An 18,332-nucleotide genomic window follows, 5' to 3' on the forward strand; every position below is an offset into this window, starting at 1 on the left:
TGTCCGCTCTGGAACGCAGTGACACACGAACTCCACAGGCCAGCTCAGGCACCCCAGGTTACATTGGGGCTAATAGCGCCTTAGCGTCAAGGTTAGGGTTCCGAGGCCTTGTGTGCGTGCGCGCGCGCGTGTGTGTGATTGCAATGACGCCTAAACCTAGGGCATTTGTAGGGACAGGGGCAACGTGTACCCGGGCGTTTGCCGGTACGGAATGCATTGGTAAGGAATGCGGTTGATTTTTGTGTGTGCGTCTGTGGTGAGGCGGTGGAGTGTGGGTGCAGGAGTGTGTTTTTGCCATGTGTGAATTGAACGCAAGCATGTGTGCTGAGGCGTCGGGTGGGTGGAAGGAGGTGGTCAGCCTGGTAAAGGGGTCTCAGCCCTGGGGCCCCCTGCATGGCAAGAGCTTGGGAGTCATTAGGGGGAAGGATAACAGAGGGAGACTGAGTCACTGAGAATGCAGCTTTCATTGGTCACGTCACCTCTTAACCGTCCCCCAGAGAGGGGATGGGGACCCTGTGTCCTGCCCTACCCCCAGGGCCTTCTGGCTGGACGGGGGAAGGGTGTCTCCCAGGGGACGGGAATCCAGGCCCAACAGCACCAGGGGAGCCGTGGGGGCGGGGCCTCCATAGCACCGTGGGCAGGGGCAGTCCAAAGGTCCTGGGGCAGCTCGAAGCCCCTGTGCATATCCAGTACGCTCTGGGGGCCGGTCAGTAATAGTGCATGCGGCCCAGGGTGCCCGTGCCCGTGGGGCTGGGCCCCAGCGTGCCGGTGCCCAGCAGGTCTGGCTGTCCAGTGCGCCAGATCTCCCGCAGGATCCGTTCCCGCTCCTCTAGCCGCTGCGCCCGCTCCAGCTCCTCGGCTGAAGTGAAGACGTTGACGCTCAGGGGCCCGTCGGGCTCCGCGGACACCTCGGGGCCCGGCCGAGTCACCGTATCCTCATCGTCATCGTCGTCGTCGTCCTCGGCCTCCAGGGTGCTGCTGCGGGGGTCCCGGCGCGGAGTGGGGCCTCGGGGCCGCGGGCGGGGTGCACAGGAGATGCTGATGACTAGTAGGCACAGGGTGAGCAGCAGGCCAAAGCAGACACCCAGCACGAAGTAGAGGCCGAAGCTCTCGGGGTTAGCTGGGGGTCAGAGGGCAGAAGTCACGGAGGGGGCCTGGCGCGTGGGAGTCATCCCATCTCTATAAGATTCCAGGTTCTAAGTTTGGGGGGCAAGGACAGTACCCTCTATTTGAGGGACCTTAGGTAGCCGCCATCGTGAAGTCGGGGGAGGGGGGGGCGGTTTGGGAGTAAGTGACTGGCTAAGGGTGGTTACAGTGGCAGGGGCGTGGAGGAGGGGAGGGAAGGGGTGGAGTGGGGCCTGAGGAGGCAGGGAGGGGTCCAGGTCCCGGGGTCTGCCCTCACCGCGGATGTGTGCGTAGGCCGCCAGGCTGTTGCTGAGCAACTCCATGTCCCTTCGGGGGGCATCCATGCTTCTCTGGGGGGGCAGCTCCCCTGTCAGCCTGCGAGGTCAGCAAGGTCAGACCCTTCTCCCCGTCTGGAGCCGACCCTGACCCCGCTTTCTCCTCGGGGCAGCTCTGCTCTCTGAAAGGGCAGCCCCAGCCAGGCTCCATCCACCCTGGGGAGAGCGGCTTCCTAACTTCGTTGCCGACCTGGGCCCTGGCTGGGGGACCCTTCCCCTGGGCGCAGACGCCCCGACACCTGAGGGTCGGGGGAGTGAGCCGCAGGAGGCTCCGTCCCCTGGTGGGTTCCCCAAACGAGGCCCGCTTTCGCCGTCCGGGAATCGGGATGGAGGAGAGAGACGCGGGCGCCTTCCTTACTCCCTGGGCGGGCTCCGGGAAGGGAAGCCGCCTCCCGCTCCCATCCCGCCCGCCCGGCGGGGACCCCCGGGCCCGGAGGCCCGGGCTCACTCACCGTCAGCGCCCCGCTGCCCGGCCCCGGCGCGTCCGGCGGCCGCAGACACCCGGGGCCCGGCCGCTCCCGCCCCGTCCGGTCCCGGTCACCTGCCCGCCCGGCTCGGATCCCAGGCCGCGGCAGCGCGGGCCGGACAAGGGCCGATGGACCAGCCGGCGGAAAGTTTCCTCCGAGGAAAGAGGAGGGACTGGGCGGGGCGGGGCGGGGGAGGCGGGGAGGAAAAGGGCCGGGAGAGGAAGGGGAGAGGAGGGCTGCAGGGAGGAGGGGTGGGGTGGGGCCGAGGCCTGAGGGGCCGTCTGCTCCCCGACAGGAAACCGCTGGGGAGGCCGGTTGCAGGAACCCGCCCCCAGGCTGCTAATAACAATAATAATGAGGATGGAGTTCTCCCTAGGTGCCAGGCAGTGTTAAATCCTTTACAATATTTTTTCATTTAATCCTAACAACCCTATAACGTGGGGACCATAATCCCCACTTGACAGATGAGTCAACCGAGTCACAGAGGGACTGAATAACTTAACCCGGACGGTCAGGATTTGAATCCACTGTTCTCTGACCATGGGCTCTTAATCCCTTCCCTAAACCTTGCTCTTCCTCCCAGGAGGCCCCCTCACCCAGGGAAGACTGCCCCTTTCCCTAGCTCAGATACCAACCCTCCCCCAGACCCTCAGCCACAATCCAGGGCCGGGGCTCTCCTCCCCTCCTCCCAGGGCCCAGGCAGTGAGTGTGGCCAGCTGGCCCAGCTCTGGTCACGCAGGGTTAATGAATGTTGGACTCTGGCTTCAAGCCAGGCCCAGGCCAGCCTTGCAGAACCGAGCCCGGGGCCTCCGCTGGCCCCTGTGCTCTTCTGCACCGGGGCAGAGGTGTGTTTGGTTCTGGGCTAAACCTGCTGGTGCACGTGCACGCATTTCCACGCAGCCTCAGGGCTTGTGCCTGCGGTGTGTGTGTGATCAGCATCCAGCCGGGTCTTCTTCCTGCCCAGACTCCCAGGCCCCCGCTTTTGGGCCCCCCTTCCTGTGCTGGGATGGGGTGAGGGGGAGGCCTTCTTGGCAGGAGCCTTAGAGAGGAGGAGGGAAGGAAGGGGGAGAGGAAATTGCAGACATAGCTGAAGGCACAGCCTGAGGCCTGTGGGCCAGTGACCCCCTTCTCTGTCCAGGCTGGAAACCCCCCACTCCCAGTCCTGAGACTGGGTTCAAGCAGAGGGCAGATCTGGTTAGGGAAGCGACTAGGATGACTCCCACGGGGAGGGGAAGGGACTCTTGATGTCTCTGTGACTGTTTAGTCTGTTTTGTGAGCATGTGTGGAGGTGTTTCTGCCCATATTCGTATATTTGTGTGTCTATCTTCGTGTTGTATCTGCTTGAGCATTTTTGTGGGGTGGGTATGTCTGTGTATAAATCCGTTCAGCCACTAGTCAACAACTGCTAACTGGTCTGCCTAGCACTTCCTGGTAATGGGGTTCAGCAGTAAACAGAACAGACACAAATGTTTGCCCTCTTGGAACTGACGCTAAGGCGGAGAGACAGTACGGGAAGATGGTCTTGGGTGCTCCTAAGTGCTCAGAGGGTGATGGAGTGGGGAAGGGTGATGAGGAACACCTGGGGCAGCTCTCACAGGTGACACGGGGCAGAGGCTTGAATCCAGAAGAGCGGGCAGCTGTGCCAGGATCTGGAGGAGAGCGTCAGGGCAGGAAGGAGGCCAAGGGCCCTGAGGTAGGAGCGTCTGGGGGCACCTCTCCCAGGGGCAGCGAGGCGCGGGGACGGGTGATGGGGTGATTGCGAAGGGGCCGGTGGGCCTGCGGAGGAGCTTGGATGTTATCGCAAGTGTGCTTGGGGCCCCTGGAGAGTTTCCATCAGGACAGCGTCATGGTTCTGTGATGCACTTCGGAGAGGTCCCCCTGGGGGCTCAGGGTAGGATGGGGCCGCAGGGGAAGAATGGAAGCGGGGAGAACAGTGAGCAGGCTGGCAGCCATCCAGGCCAGCAGTGGCGGAGGGCTTGGACCAGGATGGCCAGTGGAGGAGGTGAGCCAGGCTGCGATTCTGAAGGGAGTGGCAGCAGGACTCTCTGGATTGCATGAGGATGTGAGGGAAGCAGGAATGTAGGACAGCTGCTTGGTATTGGGCCTGAGCACCTGAGGAAAGCTCAGGTGGGGAGCAGGATTTAGGGATCCAAGTTTCACTTCAGGTGGTTAGATCTGAGAGGTCCATAAGTATCTGGGTGGAGCCGTCAGACACGCAGGCGCAGTCCGGAGGAGTCTGGCCTTGGGAGTGTGTTTGCCAGTCCTCAACACAAGGTGGATTGAACACCGGGGAGTGGCTGAGGTCACCCAGGGGACAGGAGAGAAGAGAGTTCTGGATGCTGTACTGCAGGTCTCCTGCAGGAGGCGTCAGCCGGGAGAGACCGGGGAGGTGAGAGGAAGACCTGGCCAGGACTGCAAGGGGAAGCTGAGGCTGGAATCTGACCACTGGCTGTGGGTTTCCATGGGTTGCGCTGACATGTTGGATGCCTGCCCGTCCACATGGATATCAGTGTGTGCTGCGGCCATGCGTGTATAACTGACCCTGAGTGTGAGGGTGCTGTGCGTCGGTTTGTATGGCACGTACCTGTGTCTCTGTGTGGGTCCACGTGCATGCCTCTCTGAGTAGGGGCTCTAAGATATTGGATGTGTTTGTGTTAAGCTGTTTCCTCGCATCTGTGCTATGCAGACCTCTGGGTATCGCTACCTATGGACAAGGGTGTGCCTGTGTTTGGGTTGGCGTGTGACTCGTGTGTTTGGAGTGGGTCAGGTGTGACTCAACCCTGGTGAAGCAGATGGCTGTGTTGGAGCAGGGTGGGGCTTGAGATGGTTGCTGGTCCCTCAGAGAGAGCTACCCAGAGGGCTGCCTTCTCCAGGGGGATGCACGTGGCCAAGCCAGGCCAGGTGGGAGAAGTGGCAGCCTTGCCCTGGAGGGTTCAAAGAAGCTGGGGGCTGCTCCTCGAGGCCCTGGGAGAGGGCCTGAAGCCTTTGGTCCATGTGGGCCATCCCCCCTCACCGCCCCCATCCCCATGCCCTCCTGGCCACCTGCCTATCTGCTTTTCTGTCTGCCTCTGCCTGCCCACCAGCCTGTCTGTAGGTCTGCCGAGCCACCTGCTTTCTGGTCATGCTGGCTGGGATCTCTCTGCATATATGTCACCTGCCTGCCTGGCTTGCGTCCCACCTGTCCACCTGCTGACTTCCTTCTTGTCTGTCGGCCTGTGGCTGACCTGCTGCCTGCCCACCTGCCCATTTGTTGGTTGCCTTTCTGTCTTCCTGTCTGCCTGTGTGACTAAAGATTTGTCACCTTGGGAGGTGCAGAGTGTTCCTAAGATGACATACAGGAAAGACAGGTATTAATGGGTGGTCAGAAGGCTGAGAGATCCAGAGCCTCTGGGGGGGCCCTCGGGAGGCCTGGCACATTCAGGGCTCAAGGCAAAGCCTCACTCTGCCCCCTTCCCCAGTGGCCCAGGTTGGGGCTGGCCCTGGCTGCTCTGCTCCTGACACTGGGGCCTCACTCACCCCACCTGGAGGTCAGGGGCTGCCTAGATCTTGGGTGGAGGAGGAAGGGGACTCAAGGTCTCCTAAGACCTGCGAAGTCCTCTGAATGCCCCCTTAGCACCTGGGACAGCTGCTGGGAAGAGGCACTGTGAAAGTCTGCGAAATGAGTAAATAACGGTTATGGGTACTGAGTATCCTCTAGGTACCTGGCACTTTGCTAAACGCCGTGCTCGTCTCAACACTTCAAATCCTCCCACTAACCCTGTGTAGTTTGTAGCATGACTCCCGTTTCACAGAGGAGGAGAGTGAGGCTCAGAGAGGTCAAGTAGCCTGTGTGCAGTCACATGGATGTAAATGGGAGGGCCTGGATTTGAACTTCAGAGCCATGTTCCCTAACAGTCTTCCACTGGGCAGCTCTAGGCCATGGTTCTCCATCCTGTCAGACCCAAAGCTGCATTTTCACGATATTTTCTTTCTTTCCTTTTTTATTTTTGGCTGCGCCGTGAGGCATGCAGTATCTTAGTTCCCTGACCAGGGGTTGAACCTGTGCCCCCCGGAAGTGGAAGCGCGGAGTCCTAACCACTGGACCGCCAGGGAATTCCCTTCATGATATTTTCTAATTGCTTCTTGTATGCTCCTGAAGTGAAATTTATGGCTAATAGACCCACCTCTAATTAAAATTAATATATAATTAAATCGAATAATTATATAATTGAATTAATATAGATAATATTTTTAAATGTACATACCTTTTTGTCCTGTAATATAAAAGAAATACAGGGCAATGCTGTGTATTTGTGAAGTCATTAATTGTCAGGAAGGTGACAGCTACGAGTGCAGACCGATGCTGGGATATATTATGTCAGCGTCTGAAACTGTGAACTCTTGGTAAAGTTCTGAACAAAACAAAGTACAAATTTCCTTCACTTTACACAGTAGTTGCCTTCCCAGAAAATTCAGTGTATGTTATGTGTATACACAAGTGTATACACAAGTCCTCTGTGTTTATGTATAAAATGGAGTTAGAGTCTTGGCTCTGGTAATTATAAACACGTTTTTCACTCATGTCGAGCAGGATGTAGAATCTGTCCTCCTCCTGGGGTTGTCTGGAGCCTTGGCCCGCACCCCCCAAATGCCAGCAGCACCCCCCAACCTCTGTCATTGTGACGACCAGCCCCCAATTCCCCCCCACCCCACCCCACCATGGACACACAGAAAATCCTCCTGCCCTCGTGGAGCTCAACATCCGAGTAGGGGAGACGGATACAATCGATAATCACACATACCTTGTAGTGTCAGGCTGTGATAGGCACAATGAAGGGAAATAAAGCAGGGGAAGGGGCTAGGGAAGACCCAGTGGACGTGGCCAGGGACAGCCTCTCCGAGGAGGTGAGAGTTTGAGCCGAGGGAAGTGAGCCATGCACGTATCTGGGGGAAGAGCCTCCCAGAAGGAAAAGCTAATGCAAAGGCTTTGAGGTAGAAGCTGCTTGGCTCCTTTGGGGTCAGCAAGGAGGCTGCGTGGCTGGGGACAGTGAGGGAGGGGAGGGCTGGGAGGTCAGACGGGGCCTGGTGGAGAGTGCCTTCTAAGCCACACACAGGCCTCTGGCTGTTACGCTGTGTGTACAGAAGCCGTGGGGGGGGGGGGGGCGTGTTAAGCAGGAGAGGGACAACATTGGACTTTTAAAAGGCTCGCTCTGGCTGACCTGTGGCCCCTGGGCTGCTGCAGGGGAAGAGTGGGAGCAGGGAGAAGAGGGGGCTCAGACAGGGTGGTCGCAGGAGCTGTGAGGAGTGGTCAGGTTTTGCCTGGCTGGCCAGCAGGCTCAACAGAGGGTTGGACATGGGGTACGAGAGGGAAAGAGGCAAAAGTCAAGGCTAACCTGGCTTTGGAGGTTGCACAGCTCAGCCTCCAAGCCTCTGTCTCCTCACTTCCTTTCCCACGTGAGACAGCGCCACAGCTCCAGGCTGGCTTCTCTCTGAAGCTCTTCTGCCTGAGGACACTGGGGACCAGGCGGTGGCTAACACTGGTGGAAACATCTCCGTTCTTGTCTGACTCCTCAGGAACATAGGAGGCTGTTGATCACACCCGCCTTTCTGGTACTTTCCCCCTGCTTTGCTTCCAGGGCTCACAAGAAAAACTGGTAAAGGGCAATCTAAGAAGTTTAGATCAATGAAGCAACAGTTCTGGCGTGACAGCTGCGCATCCAGCCAGTTCTAGGTGCTGAGGACACAGTGAGCAAAACAAAGTCCCTGGCCGCATGTGACTTGCTGTCTCGGGTGTTGCTGAAGTTAAGCCCGACACGTAGGTGCCCAGGTGATACCTGTGTGCAGAACAGAGGCTGATCGGGTCGGGGGCACAAGAGGGAGGCCGAAATGGAGATGAGGCCCAGGGGGCGTGGCTGGTGGAGCAGAGTGTGGCCCGGGTGGGCTGGGAGTGGGGCAGTGCCACAGATAAGGTAACAGGCAATTTGTACAGGCTCGGGAGTGGCCAGGAAGATAGGGGCCACCTGGCTGCTGGGGTAGCTGTGGGAACAGGGAGGGATGGTGGCCCCGGGGCCCGCCCTGAAGAATTTGCAAAGAATCAGGGCCTTCCCACACCTTGGGGAGGCGCCACCCCCCTCTTGCTGTGTGGACACCTGCCAGGGAAGGGGGGTCTCTGGCACGGATCTCTGCTCCTTTCGTGACCTGGGCCTGTGTGGGTTCCGGCACAAAAGTGGGTCTGCCTGTGTGCCGTGGTGTGCTGGGGACAGGGCCAGCCCACCTCTAGCTTCAGTGCTCCAGTGCTCAATCTGCAAAGTCTAAATTTAGGCGCAGGAAGGAAGGAAAGAAGGAAGGAAGGAAGGAAGCCCCCTTGGTTTCCTATGGAGAGGAGGGTGGTGCAGGAAAAGGCCTGGGCTGGCGCTTCTTACCCCAGCTGCCCTGGATGGGCACATGGGCACACGGGCAGTCTGTCTGGCTAGGGTTCCCCCATCCCAGATGGCTGTTTGGAGGGGAGAGACGACCCATACCCTGATAGTGGCAGCTGCTCTGGGACGCCTCCTTCCTGCGCAGGTCTGCAGGTCTGGGCTGAGCCAAGCCAAGCCAAGGGGGGAGTTCCCCCTTGGGCACTTGGCGGGAGGCTGGACCAATGGGGCCGGGAGACTGCTGGGAGGTTCTGGCCCCCTCCCCCATTCAAGACAGTGACGGCTGCCAGGGTGAGGGAGCGCCCGTCCAGGGCAGCTGGTGGCAGAGCCAAGAGCTACAGGAATCCTGCACGGCCTGGCTGGGTGGGAGAGATGGAGACGCGGCGAGGAGGGTAAGAGACGACACAGGCCACGCTGGCTCCAGATCAGGAAGTTTTATTGCTGACATGCAGGAAGAGTCCCCATGTAGTACAAAAATATGACTTTATACAAACTTTTTTGTGACTTTTCCCGTTTTGCTTTATTACAATAGGACTTCTCTCAGCGTGTGACACCCAGTGAGGGCAGACCCAAACTCCTCTCATTTGCTTTGCCAGAAATTAACCAGACACGTGGGCTGACCTTGGAAGGGACCAGTCTGTCTGACAGGCTTTGCAGACCTGGAGGATATTGCTTTGAAAAGGAGGAGAAAGACCACCAGGCAAGCAGGCCCGGAGGGTCTGGGCAGGCTGCCGGACAAAGGGCTCGGGTGAGGCCCTCACGGGAGGACAGTCACAGGGGCTGGGAGCCCTGGGCCGGACTGCATTTCTACTCCTTCAGGAGACTTCTTTTTGAAATAAATATAGAAAAGAGGGCATCCCGCCCCCCACCCCCACCCCCCCCCACCCCAGCACGAGACCCTGGCTCTCAGCAGCTGGACGGCTGAGGCAGGCGGAGCCGGTGCTCAGGGGAGTAAGTGCTGGGCTCAGGCGGGCTCCCACGGACCCACTGAGGCAGAGGCACGAGGCGCCCACGTGCTGGGATGGGGGCATGGGGAGGAAGGGGCGTGGGCGGCCCTGCTACTGCTGGCAAGAGGTGGCCCCATTTTTTCCAGATGGGGAAACTGAGGCACAAGGAGGTTTGGGACCTTGCCCAAGTCACTCACAGTGAGTCAGCTTTTGGGGAGGGGGCAGCTCACACCCTGGGAAACAAGGTCACACAGGCCTCTGTCACCTCCCCACTGGGGAGAAGGCAGGCAGGAAGGGCCCGAGGGCCCAGGGCTGCCTGAAGGGGAACGCTCAGCTGCTCTGAGGGGTCTGGGGAGGGTAGGCCAGGGGAAGGTCTTTGCTTGGCACTGGGCAGGGCCAAGTCCAGTGTGGGAGAGCGGGCATTCTGGTGAGAACAGCGTTTCTGGCAAGACGGGCATCCACTTCAAAATCTCGGCTCAAAAAGGGCAGCAGGGCTGTTCTCAAGCCAGGCTGGGCCCCCCCAGTCCCTACGATTCTCCCCACGAGCCCTGTAGCCCCCAGGAAGGACCCTGGCGCCCCTGGTGGTCTGCTGGGAGAGACACCACCTCTGTTACGAGGCAGGGGCGGGAGAGGAGATGCCCCCACGGTTCTCTGAACACAGAGGAGTGAGGGGAGCGAGACAGCGTGCAAACAGGGCCGCCTGTTCACAGCTGGACCAGAGCACCCCTCACCAGCCCCCCCACCAGGCACCCTTCCCATCCATGTCGGCATCACCTCAGTACCACGGTGAGGGGTGGAAGAGGAAACCGGGGCTGATGCGGGTGTACAGCACCTCAGAGAAGCTGAGATGGGAGAGAAAGAACCAAGTGGAGAAAGGCCTCCGCATCACCAGAAACAAGGAGGGACTGGTGGGCTGGAGGTGGAAGGGGACAGGCCAGAAGGGGCTTCTGAGCCTGGGGGCGAGGAGGGGGCCCGTCGGGGGCTGTGGACTCCCTGCTGTCCAGCCAGGCTGGGGGCAGGGAGTGGCATGGGCCGAGCCACCTAGAGATGGGAGAGAAGTTGGTTTCAGTACAAAAATAAATACATTTGAATTCCGCTTAAGATGAGGTGACAGTTTTCCAAAACTTGGACCGAGGGGCCTGGGGTCAGAAGGGGAGGGAGGAAAACAGACTGCGAGGGGCCTGGGAGGGCAGTGGGGAGGCGGGGCACATCATGTTGGGAGCCAGCAGCGAGCTGCACTTTCAGCTTATGTGGACTGTGGGGGGCAGCTGCCCCCGGGGGTCAGTGGGTCGGTCGGGCCCCAGGCGGGCGGGCTCCCTCCTCCTCCCTCTCACTCAGTCCAGAGACAGCATGGTTAAAGAGACAGAGGTAGATTAAAACGTCATGATTAAAAGCAGATTAGTTATCTAGGCTTCTCAGATTAAAAAACCAAACAATCAAGCAATCATTCCAAAAGGTAGCTCCGTGGTACCTCTGCTGACCCCACGTGTGACCTGGGCTGTCCCTGCCCCATCCCCGGTGCGGTCCAGGAGAGAGTTCAGCACTACGGGGCCCAGCCGGGCAGCCAGGCTGTCCGCTGGGGGCCGGGAAGAGGTGGTGGGTGGTGCCGGTGCCCCTGCCCGAGGCTGCTATTTCCGCAGGTAGCGCTGCGCCAGGATGGCTGCGTCCAAGGGGTTCACGGGCTGCGCGTCGTGGCCCAGCCGTCGCACGGGCGGCATGCTGCCCAGCTGCCGCCTGGGCCCCCAGCCGCGGGCCTCGTGCACGGAGCTCTTCTCCTCGGCCAGCAGCAGCTGCTGCCGCATGTAGGTCTCAACTCGTACCTGGGGAGCACTCCTCTGTCACCTTCGCCTGCGCGGCAGAGACCCACAGGGCCCGGCAGAGAGAGAGGCGGAAATGCGAGAGGGAAGAGCGCGGCAGTGTCAGCCGGCCGCCTCAAGGGCCTCCCTCCCTAGGCACCACACCCTTGGGGCCGGATCTAGTGGCCCCAGAGTGTGGGTCCCGGAAGCCCTCCAGCCAACCTGGACCTCGCCTTGCTGGCCACCCTGGGTGTCACTCAGACCTGTGATCTCCCGTAACTCACTGACCTTGGAAGAGGTCCCTCAGAAGGCTTAGTGTCCCACCCACCTCCGTGAAATGGGGCAGTAATCTCCCCTCACAGAGGCTCTCAAGGGACCGGGGCAGGTATAGTGTTAAGAGAGCGGCCTGGGGCTGGGGTGCTAGCACCTGGGCAGCCCTGTTTCTCCATCTTGTCCCAGGCTGAGCTCCCTGGGACAGCCCAGGCACAGTCACAAACTGAAGTGGGCGGTCCCTGTGCTAATCATCAGGGGGGGAGAGCAGGGCTGTGGAATCAGACTTGGGTTCGAGGCTCAGCCACTACTTCCAAGCTGTGCGACTTGGGGAAAATTACCTCTGAACCCGTTTCCTCTTTAGTGAAATGAGGTAAGAACACAGGACACATAGGCCTGTAGTGTGGATTGAATGAGGCGTACTGGGGGGGCACTCACTACATGCTAGTGATGATTATTTTTAGCTGCTGAACAGCCGTGGGAGGGGGTGGGAGCTGGGGGGCAGGGCCTGGAACTCTCTCTTCGAGGGCCAAGAGGCTCTGCTGTAGTCCCAGGCTGGCTCCGTCCGGTCCTCCCTGCCCAGTGCTTGCTGTGGGACTCCAGGGTGACCCAGAGAGGGAGGGTCCTTACAGCTGCCCTCCCCAGGCTCGGCCAAGCCCTGCCCTCCAGGACGCACCCTAAGATCACCCGCTAGCTGCTGCCTTGCGCCCTGGTCTCCACCCCGACCCCGGACCCAGCACTTTCTCCAGTGCAGGCAACAGGGGAGGAGAGAAAACTGGGAGAAAATGAATCATCTGAAAAACTAAAAGCAGGAAGGGCAAGAGAGAACCCCATGAGTCAGATGGGCAGACCAGTGTGACCGTTTAAAGGGCCGGCACATGGCAGAGCCAGGGCCTAGGCAGGAAGAGGAAGCCGAGGGAGGGCCAGGCTGAGCTGCCGTGAGGCCTCCCCACTGTGGGGCCTCCTCCTCGACCGCCTCACAGCCCTTCTCTCCGGCCACGGAACTGCCAGCTGAGCCAGACCCAAGGCCGGCCCTAGGCAGCTCAGGCTGGGGACTTAGGTCTTTCCCAGCTCCAAGGGCCAGGGAGAGGCCGAGGAGGCCCTGGCTGGGAAAGGGGCCGAGGGGGTCCTGCAGCCCTGCCCTACCCAACTCACCTCCTGGGAGCTGTCTGCGTTGCTCATTTGGTCATCGATGTCAGGAACCACCTGCAAAGGCCCGCTCAGAGAGGACAGGGACTGCCTGCAGGGGAGGCAGGTAAGTCAGGCTGGCTCCAGGTATATAGATACATACACACACACACACATATTGGCCACGAGGCTTGTGGGATCTTAGTTCCCTGACGAGGGATTGAACCCAGGCCCTTGGCAGTGAAAGCGCAGAGTCCTAACCAGTGGACTGCCTGGGAATTCCCTCACCCAATAAACGGGGGACAATTTCCACCTCGCAGACTGTGGTGAGAACTCAGTGAGATAATACCCATCCCATAGTTGGCATGGACTGGCACGCAGGAGATGCTCAACGCTGAGTTCTGCCTGCACCCTCCCAACCCTGCCTATCAGGAGAATCTGGAGATCTGACTCTGACTGGAGGAGAAACGGGCCCAACCTCAGGCTACTTTTCTGCGGGGGCAGGACAGTGCCTACAGGTGGGCAGAACCCGGCCTTGCTCCTGCCCACTCACCACGACGCAATGATGGCACTAAGGGCCTCCAGGACGTCGGCAGCAGCCAGGCGCTGCTGGGGGTCGAGGACCAGCAGTTTCCGGATGAGACACACGGTGTTCTCAGAAACCCGTCCATCCCTGATGCAGGAGAGAAAGAGGGAGAGGCTCAGGCGGGGTGGGCTGGTGCTGGGTCTTGGACCCAGGACTCTAAGCCTCACTGTGTTGTTTCCAGCCCTCAAGCCTGAAGGGCTGGACTCCAGGGAGGGAGGACTCACTCGGGGATGGTGTACTCGGCGGCCTTGATCTTGCGGAAGAGCTCCTGCGGGATGCTGTCGTAGAAGGGGAACTGGCCGTAGAGCATGGTGAAGAGCACCACGCCCAGGGCCCACATGTCGCTCGGCTTGCCCCGGTACGGCCGGCCTGCAGGGCACACGGACACGCACACTCAGCCCAGGGCTGGTGGAGAATGGCCCTGGCACTCCCTCGGCTTACTGGCTTCGCGCCTGAAGTCCTCCCCACAGGACCCCTCCACCTTGGCACCCTCACTTCCAGTCAACCCCCGCCCCACGCTTCCTCCCACAGCAAGCCGCACGGGCCCAGTCCTTGAGCTTCCGCCACGCTCGTTCCTCCTCCACTCCTCAGGCTAGTTCCCGCTCGTGCTCTGGAGACCCGGCTCCACGGGGGGGATGCCCCGCCTTGGCGCGACCCCTGAGGGGAAAGGGTCACACCTGGCCTTGTGCAGCCCACCCTCCTGGGCACATTTCACGCCTCCTCCTCACAGCACCAGCCCCGCTCTGCTGACTGCCAGCTCTCGGGCGCTGGTCCGGCCTCTGCAGCAGACGAGCTCTCCCAGGAGCTCTAACTCTCCCAGGAGCTTTCCCTGAGCTTTGACTTTTGAGGGAACAGTGAACTTCAAGCTTTCCTTTTGGTAATGACAATGCCAGCTATGGTTTATTGAGCCAGACACTGGGTTATGGCCTTATTTAATCCCACAGGGACCTAATGAAGTAGGGGCTATTATCATCCCGATTTTATAGATGAGAAGATAGAGGCCCAGAGAGGTCAGTGCCTTTCCCGAGGTCACACAGGTATTAACCAGACTATGAACTGTGAGGGCAAGGCCATGGCTGCCATTTCACAGCTCCATGCCCGGTGCTGAGGCCTGTGCTTGGCACAGAGTCAATGAAAGGCAGACCTGGGATCAAAACCCACTTGAGCCACCCCACTTCATCCTCTTAACAATGTAGGGAGGCAGGACTGTTTTCAGCTTTTAACCCACAAGGAGACTGAGGCTCAGAGAGGGGGATTGAGGGCCAAAGTCACACAGCTGGGTATTAACAAGGCCAGTCCCAGAGCCCGGGTCTCTGGTCTCCCAGTCCAGGTCTTCCTGATGCAGGGAGTTCCTCTGTTTCATCCTTCAAGACTGGCATGAGTCTGGACGAGCCAGAGAGAGAGGCCGAGGGCAGCAGGTGGGAGTGACTGCACGTGGAGGCCACCCCAGCCTGGCACTGCTGAGGAGGCTTAACCAGAGGCAGCCCATCCACCCCCAGGCCTGCATACAGTCACAGACCGCACCTCTCTGGCTCTGTCAACTACAGGGATGCTTTCGGGACTCTCAGGGAGGGTATCCAGGCTACTCAGGGAGTTGGGATGCACCCCTGGCACCCAGATCCTTCTAGCAGAGGCCACAGGGACTCCACCCAAAATCCCCAGGCCTGGAGAGTGGCACCACTGCCCTCTGCAGAGGTAGCCCTGGGAGAGGCCTGATGCTCCCGCAGAACCCTCAGCTGGGAGAAGGCCTCCAAGGAGATCGCAAATGCTCGTGGCAAGTTAGAGCAGCCTGCTCCACAGGAAGACATGTGACAGCTCGGGAAGCGGCTGCTTCTGCCACTGTGAGGAGGGCGGCACATGTGTGAGTGCTGGGGATAATGGGCCCTGTAGACAACCCTGAAACCTTCGCATCACAGGGCTGGGAGCGGATGGGAGCCCTTGGTCCCTGGAGGGATCAGGACAGAGAGACGGACCCCAATGTGGCAAAGGACAAGCAAGAAAGGAAAGAAAGCCTACGGTGAAACAGAAGCGTGGGCTTGGGCAGGAGGCAGCCCTGGGATCGAGCCTCCTGGTTTTCTGGTTTACTATTAGCTGTGACTTTGAACAAGAGGTCTGATCTCTCTGAGCCTCAATTTTCCCATCTGTAAACATTTTACCTCACAGCGTAGCTGTGTGCTTTTATACAGGTGCTGCCTGTCATATGCTCAGCACAGCAGCCGGCGCTAACAGTGTATCAGAAGGTGAGAGCTACATAATCGACTTATTTGTGTATTACCTGTCTCAGCCCCACTAGAAAGTCAGCTCACCATCCATGGAGGCAGGATGTTTGTCTGACTGTTCACTGCTGCATCCAAAGTGTCTAGAACAGAGCCCCGGACGTGGCAGGCCCTCGGTAAATAGCAGCAGGATGAATGAGTGAATGAACAAACAAAGGGAGTGATATCTTTGAAATGCAAGTCTCATCACGGTAGCCTCAGTGAAGACCTTTTCAGCGGCGTCCTCTCGCACTTGAATTAAAGGATGGCGTTTCTCAACAGGGCCTCCATTAGGCCTTGCGCGGCTGGACCCCCGTCCACCTCTCTGGCCTCCCCCTGAACTTTCTGAGCGGCAGCCTCAGGGGCCTTCTGTGGTTCCTCAACTATGTGGCGCCACCTTCGCCCAGTCACACCCCTCGTGGGCTCCTATGTATTCTCACAACCTCAGTTCGAACGCCACTTCCCTGGGGAGGGGCTTCAAGCGCCCATTCTTCATGCTCACAAAAATCACGTTTCTTTCCTTCCAAGCACTAATCTCAGAGAGTAACTAGTGTAATGATTACCATCTTCTTCCTCCATGGGACCCCACATTTGTACCTGGAGGGACAGTACTGGTTTGGGCACCACTGAAGCCCCAGCACCTAGCCCGGGGCACACCCATAGACAGTTTGTTTGACTGAATGAACGGCTGCAGAGCCCGGCTGTGTGAGGCCCCAGGGCCTGCTGCCTGGCAGCCTGCACATACCGCTGAGCACGTCTGGACTGATGTAGGCGGGGCTCCCCCTCTGGTCCTTCAGCAGGTCCCCCTCGCTCACGAGATGCTTCCCGAGGCAGAAGTTGGTAATGGTTATCCGATGAGTTCTGGGGGCGGGGGGCAGAGAGCGAACAAACCTCGGTGTCTGTACCCACGGGCGCCCCAGCTGTCCCCACCTCTCGTCCAAGGAGCAGAGGAATCACACCCACGTCTTCTCCATTGGCCCTCCCGGCCTCCCCATAGCTGCGTGGGGAGTGCCACTGGGGGTGCTGACACGGGCCAGCCACCCTTGGTTGCCACCTGCTGAGCCGTCCCCGCAGGGATCTGAGTCACTCCGACCAGGGGAGCTTCAGGATGCTCCCCTGAACCTGTGCCCTGGCTGAGTCTCGGGGCTACAGCTTAGGGCTTGGAAGAACTGCAGAGATTTCCTCAATCTCCACACACATAGTATCTGCCAGTAGACTGGAAGGAACTGGAGACCAAGTCTGGTTCCCTCATTTACACAGGAGGAAGAGGAAGCCCAGCAGAGTCTTGGAGGCCTTCCTTGAGTGCCTCCCTTCAGTCCCCCGGTGCTGATGCCTTTGGTCATCACTTTTATTACTATCGCAGCAGCACCAACAGTACTAAAAACTAATGCTGGGTCTTCCCCTGGTGGCGCAGTGGTTGAGAATCCACCTGCCAATGCAGGGGACACGGGTTCGAGCCCTGGTCTGGGAAGATCCCACATGCCGTGGGGCAACTAAGCCCGTGCACCACAACTACTGAGCCTGAACTCTAGAGCCCGCGAACCACAACTATGGAGCCCGCGAGCCACCACTACTGAAGCCCGCGTGCTTAGAGCCCATGCTCCGCACCAAGAGAAGCCAGCGCAGTGAGAAACCCGTGCACCACAGCAAAGAGTAGTCCCCACTCGCCGCAACTAGAGAAAGCCCACGTGCAGCAACGAAGACCCAATGAAGCCAAAAAAATAAATAAAATAAAAATAAATTTAAAAAAAAAAAAAGGAAAAGGAACGAAAGTTTAAAATCACCCCGAGAGGCTTCCCTGGTGGCGCAGTGGTTGAGAGTCCGCCTGCCGATGCAGGGGGCACGGGTTCGTGCCACGGTCCGGGAAGATCCCACATGCCGCGGAGTGGCTGGGCCTGTGCATCCGGAGCCTGTGCTCCGCAACGGGAGAGGCCACGGCAGTGAGAGGCCCGCGTACCGCAAAAAAAAAACAAAACCCGAAAAACCTAATGCTTAGTAAGTGCAGACCCTGGCTTAAGTGCCCGACGGGGACTGTTTTCATTCACCCCTCACAACGGCCTACAAGGGAGACTTTCTCATGGCCCACTTCACAGATGATGCAATTAGGACACAGAGAAGTGGAGAGACTTGCCCAGGGTCACACAGCTAGTGAGGAGTGGAGCAGGATCCCACCCAGGTCTGTCTGACCTCGGACTCCGCACTCTGAGTGACACCAGTGGGGTGCCCACTGGGTCCCGGGACAATGCCCAGCACCTGGCTTTCCCTTCCGTTCCATCCAAGCTGACTCCCCCCTTGTCTTGTACAGCAGACTCTGCACTGGCTAGAAAAACCACAGATTCCCCCATCTGAGAGAGCCATGGTGAGAGCAGCTTTGGGCTCCAGTCCTTTCTAGGAGGCTCACAATGAGAACAAAAGCCGGCCCAGAGAGGACGCCGTATGCCACCCCTGGGGACGTGGGGTGAGGGTGCAGAGCCTCCTCGGCCTGTGTTGGGGGGCACAGGGAGGAAGGGCCCCTCTGCCGTGTCAGCCGGCTGGCTGGGCGGAGAAGCCTGGGAGGACGGCAGGAAGGGAAGCGCCACCAGGGGCCTCGGGCGGCCTCTCCGTAGAAGAGCCTCCAGGGGGAGAAGAGGTTGGCTCAGAGGCACAGGTGTGTGCGGCTGCGCTCACGAGGCTCCGAGAGCCCTTCAGCTTTCTTGGGGAATTCTGCGGGCAAGGGCTTGGTGCAAAACAAAGGCCAGTCTGTCCCCGGCGTTCCAAATGGAAACGCTGGCCCTGGCCTTCCGTACGGGCCTGCCCTGGCAGATGCCACGGAAACCTGCCTGGTGGCCCCCAGGGCAGTTAGAGTCTGAGAGGGCAGGTGAAGGGTCTCGGGCAAGGATCACGTCAAGAAGTGGGCTGCTCCCACTCAGAACCGCCCATGTCGCTGAATACGGCCTGCTCAGGCCTCCTGTCCACGAGGGCCCCACAGAGCAGACGCACTGCATTTTCTCGCCTGGTCAGAGCTGGCCACGGCAGCTGGAGGCCTGAG

At 59.4% G+C, this 18,332-nt stretch overlaps 2 protein-coding genes across 2 annotated transcripts in view; both read right to left on the bottom strand.

Annotated features, from left to right (window-relative positions):
* Nucleotides 1-445: 445 nt before the first annotated feature.
* EVA1B (eva-1 homolog B) lies at nucleotides 446-2,104 on the bottom strand. Its single transcript, XM_032623865.1, has 3 exons — nucleotides 1,913-2,104; nucleotides 1,403-1,500; nucleotides 446-1,120 (listed from the first exon to the last, which is right to left on the bottom strand). Exons 2-3 carry the CDS (start codon nucleotides 1,467-1,469, stop codon nucleotides 708-710), a joined length of 480 nt encoding a protein of 159 aa, XP_032479756.1. The 5' UTR covers nucleotides 1,470-1,500; nucleotides 1,913-2,104; the 3' UTR covers nucleotides 446-707.
* Nucleotides 2,105-8,741: 6,637 nt separating this feature from the next.
* The window catches only part of STK40 (serine/threonine kinase 40), a 37,760-nt gene continuing 28,169 nt past the window's right edge, over nucleotides 8,742-18,332 (bottom strand). The window contains 6 exon segments of the mRNA XM_032622497.1: nucleotides 8,742-11,092; nucleotides 11,094-11,117; nucleotides 12,491-12,575; nucleotides 13,017-13,136; nucleotides 13,274-13,418; nucleotides 16,050-16,165. Of these exon segments, the coding sequence (XP_032478388.1) occupies nucleotides 10,898-11,092; nucleotides 11,094-11,117; nucleotides 12,491-12,575; nucleotides 13,017-13,136; nucleotides 13,274-13,418; nucleotides 16,050-16,165 (685 nt within the window). The 3' untranslated portion in view covers nucleotides 8,742-10,897.

This window comes from Phocoena sinus, chromosome 1 (genome assembly GCF_008692025.1).
Source record: "Phocoena sinus isolate mPhoSin1 chromosome 1, mPhoSin1.pri, whole genome shotgun sequence".
Lineage (NCBI taxonomy): Eukaryota > Metazoa > Chordata > Mammalia > Artiodactyla > Phocoenidae > Phocoena > Phocoena sinus.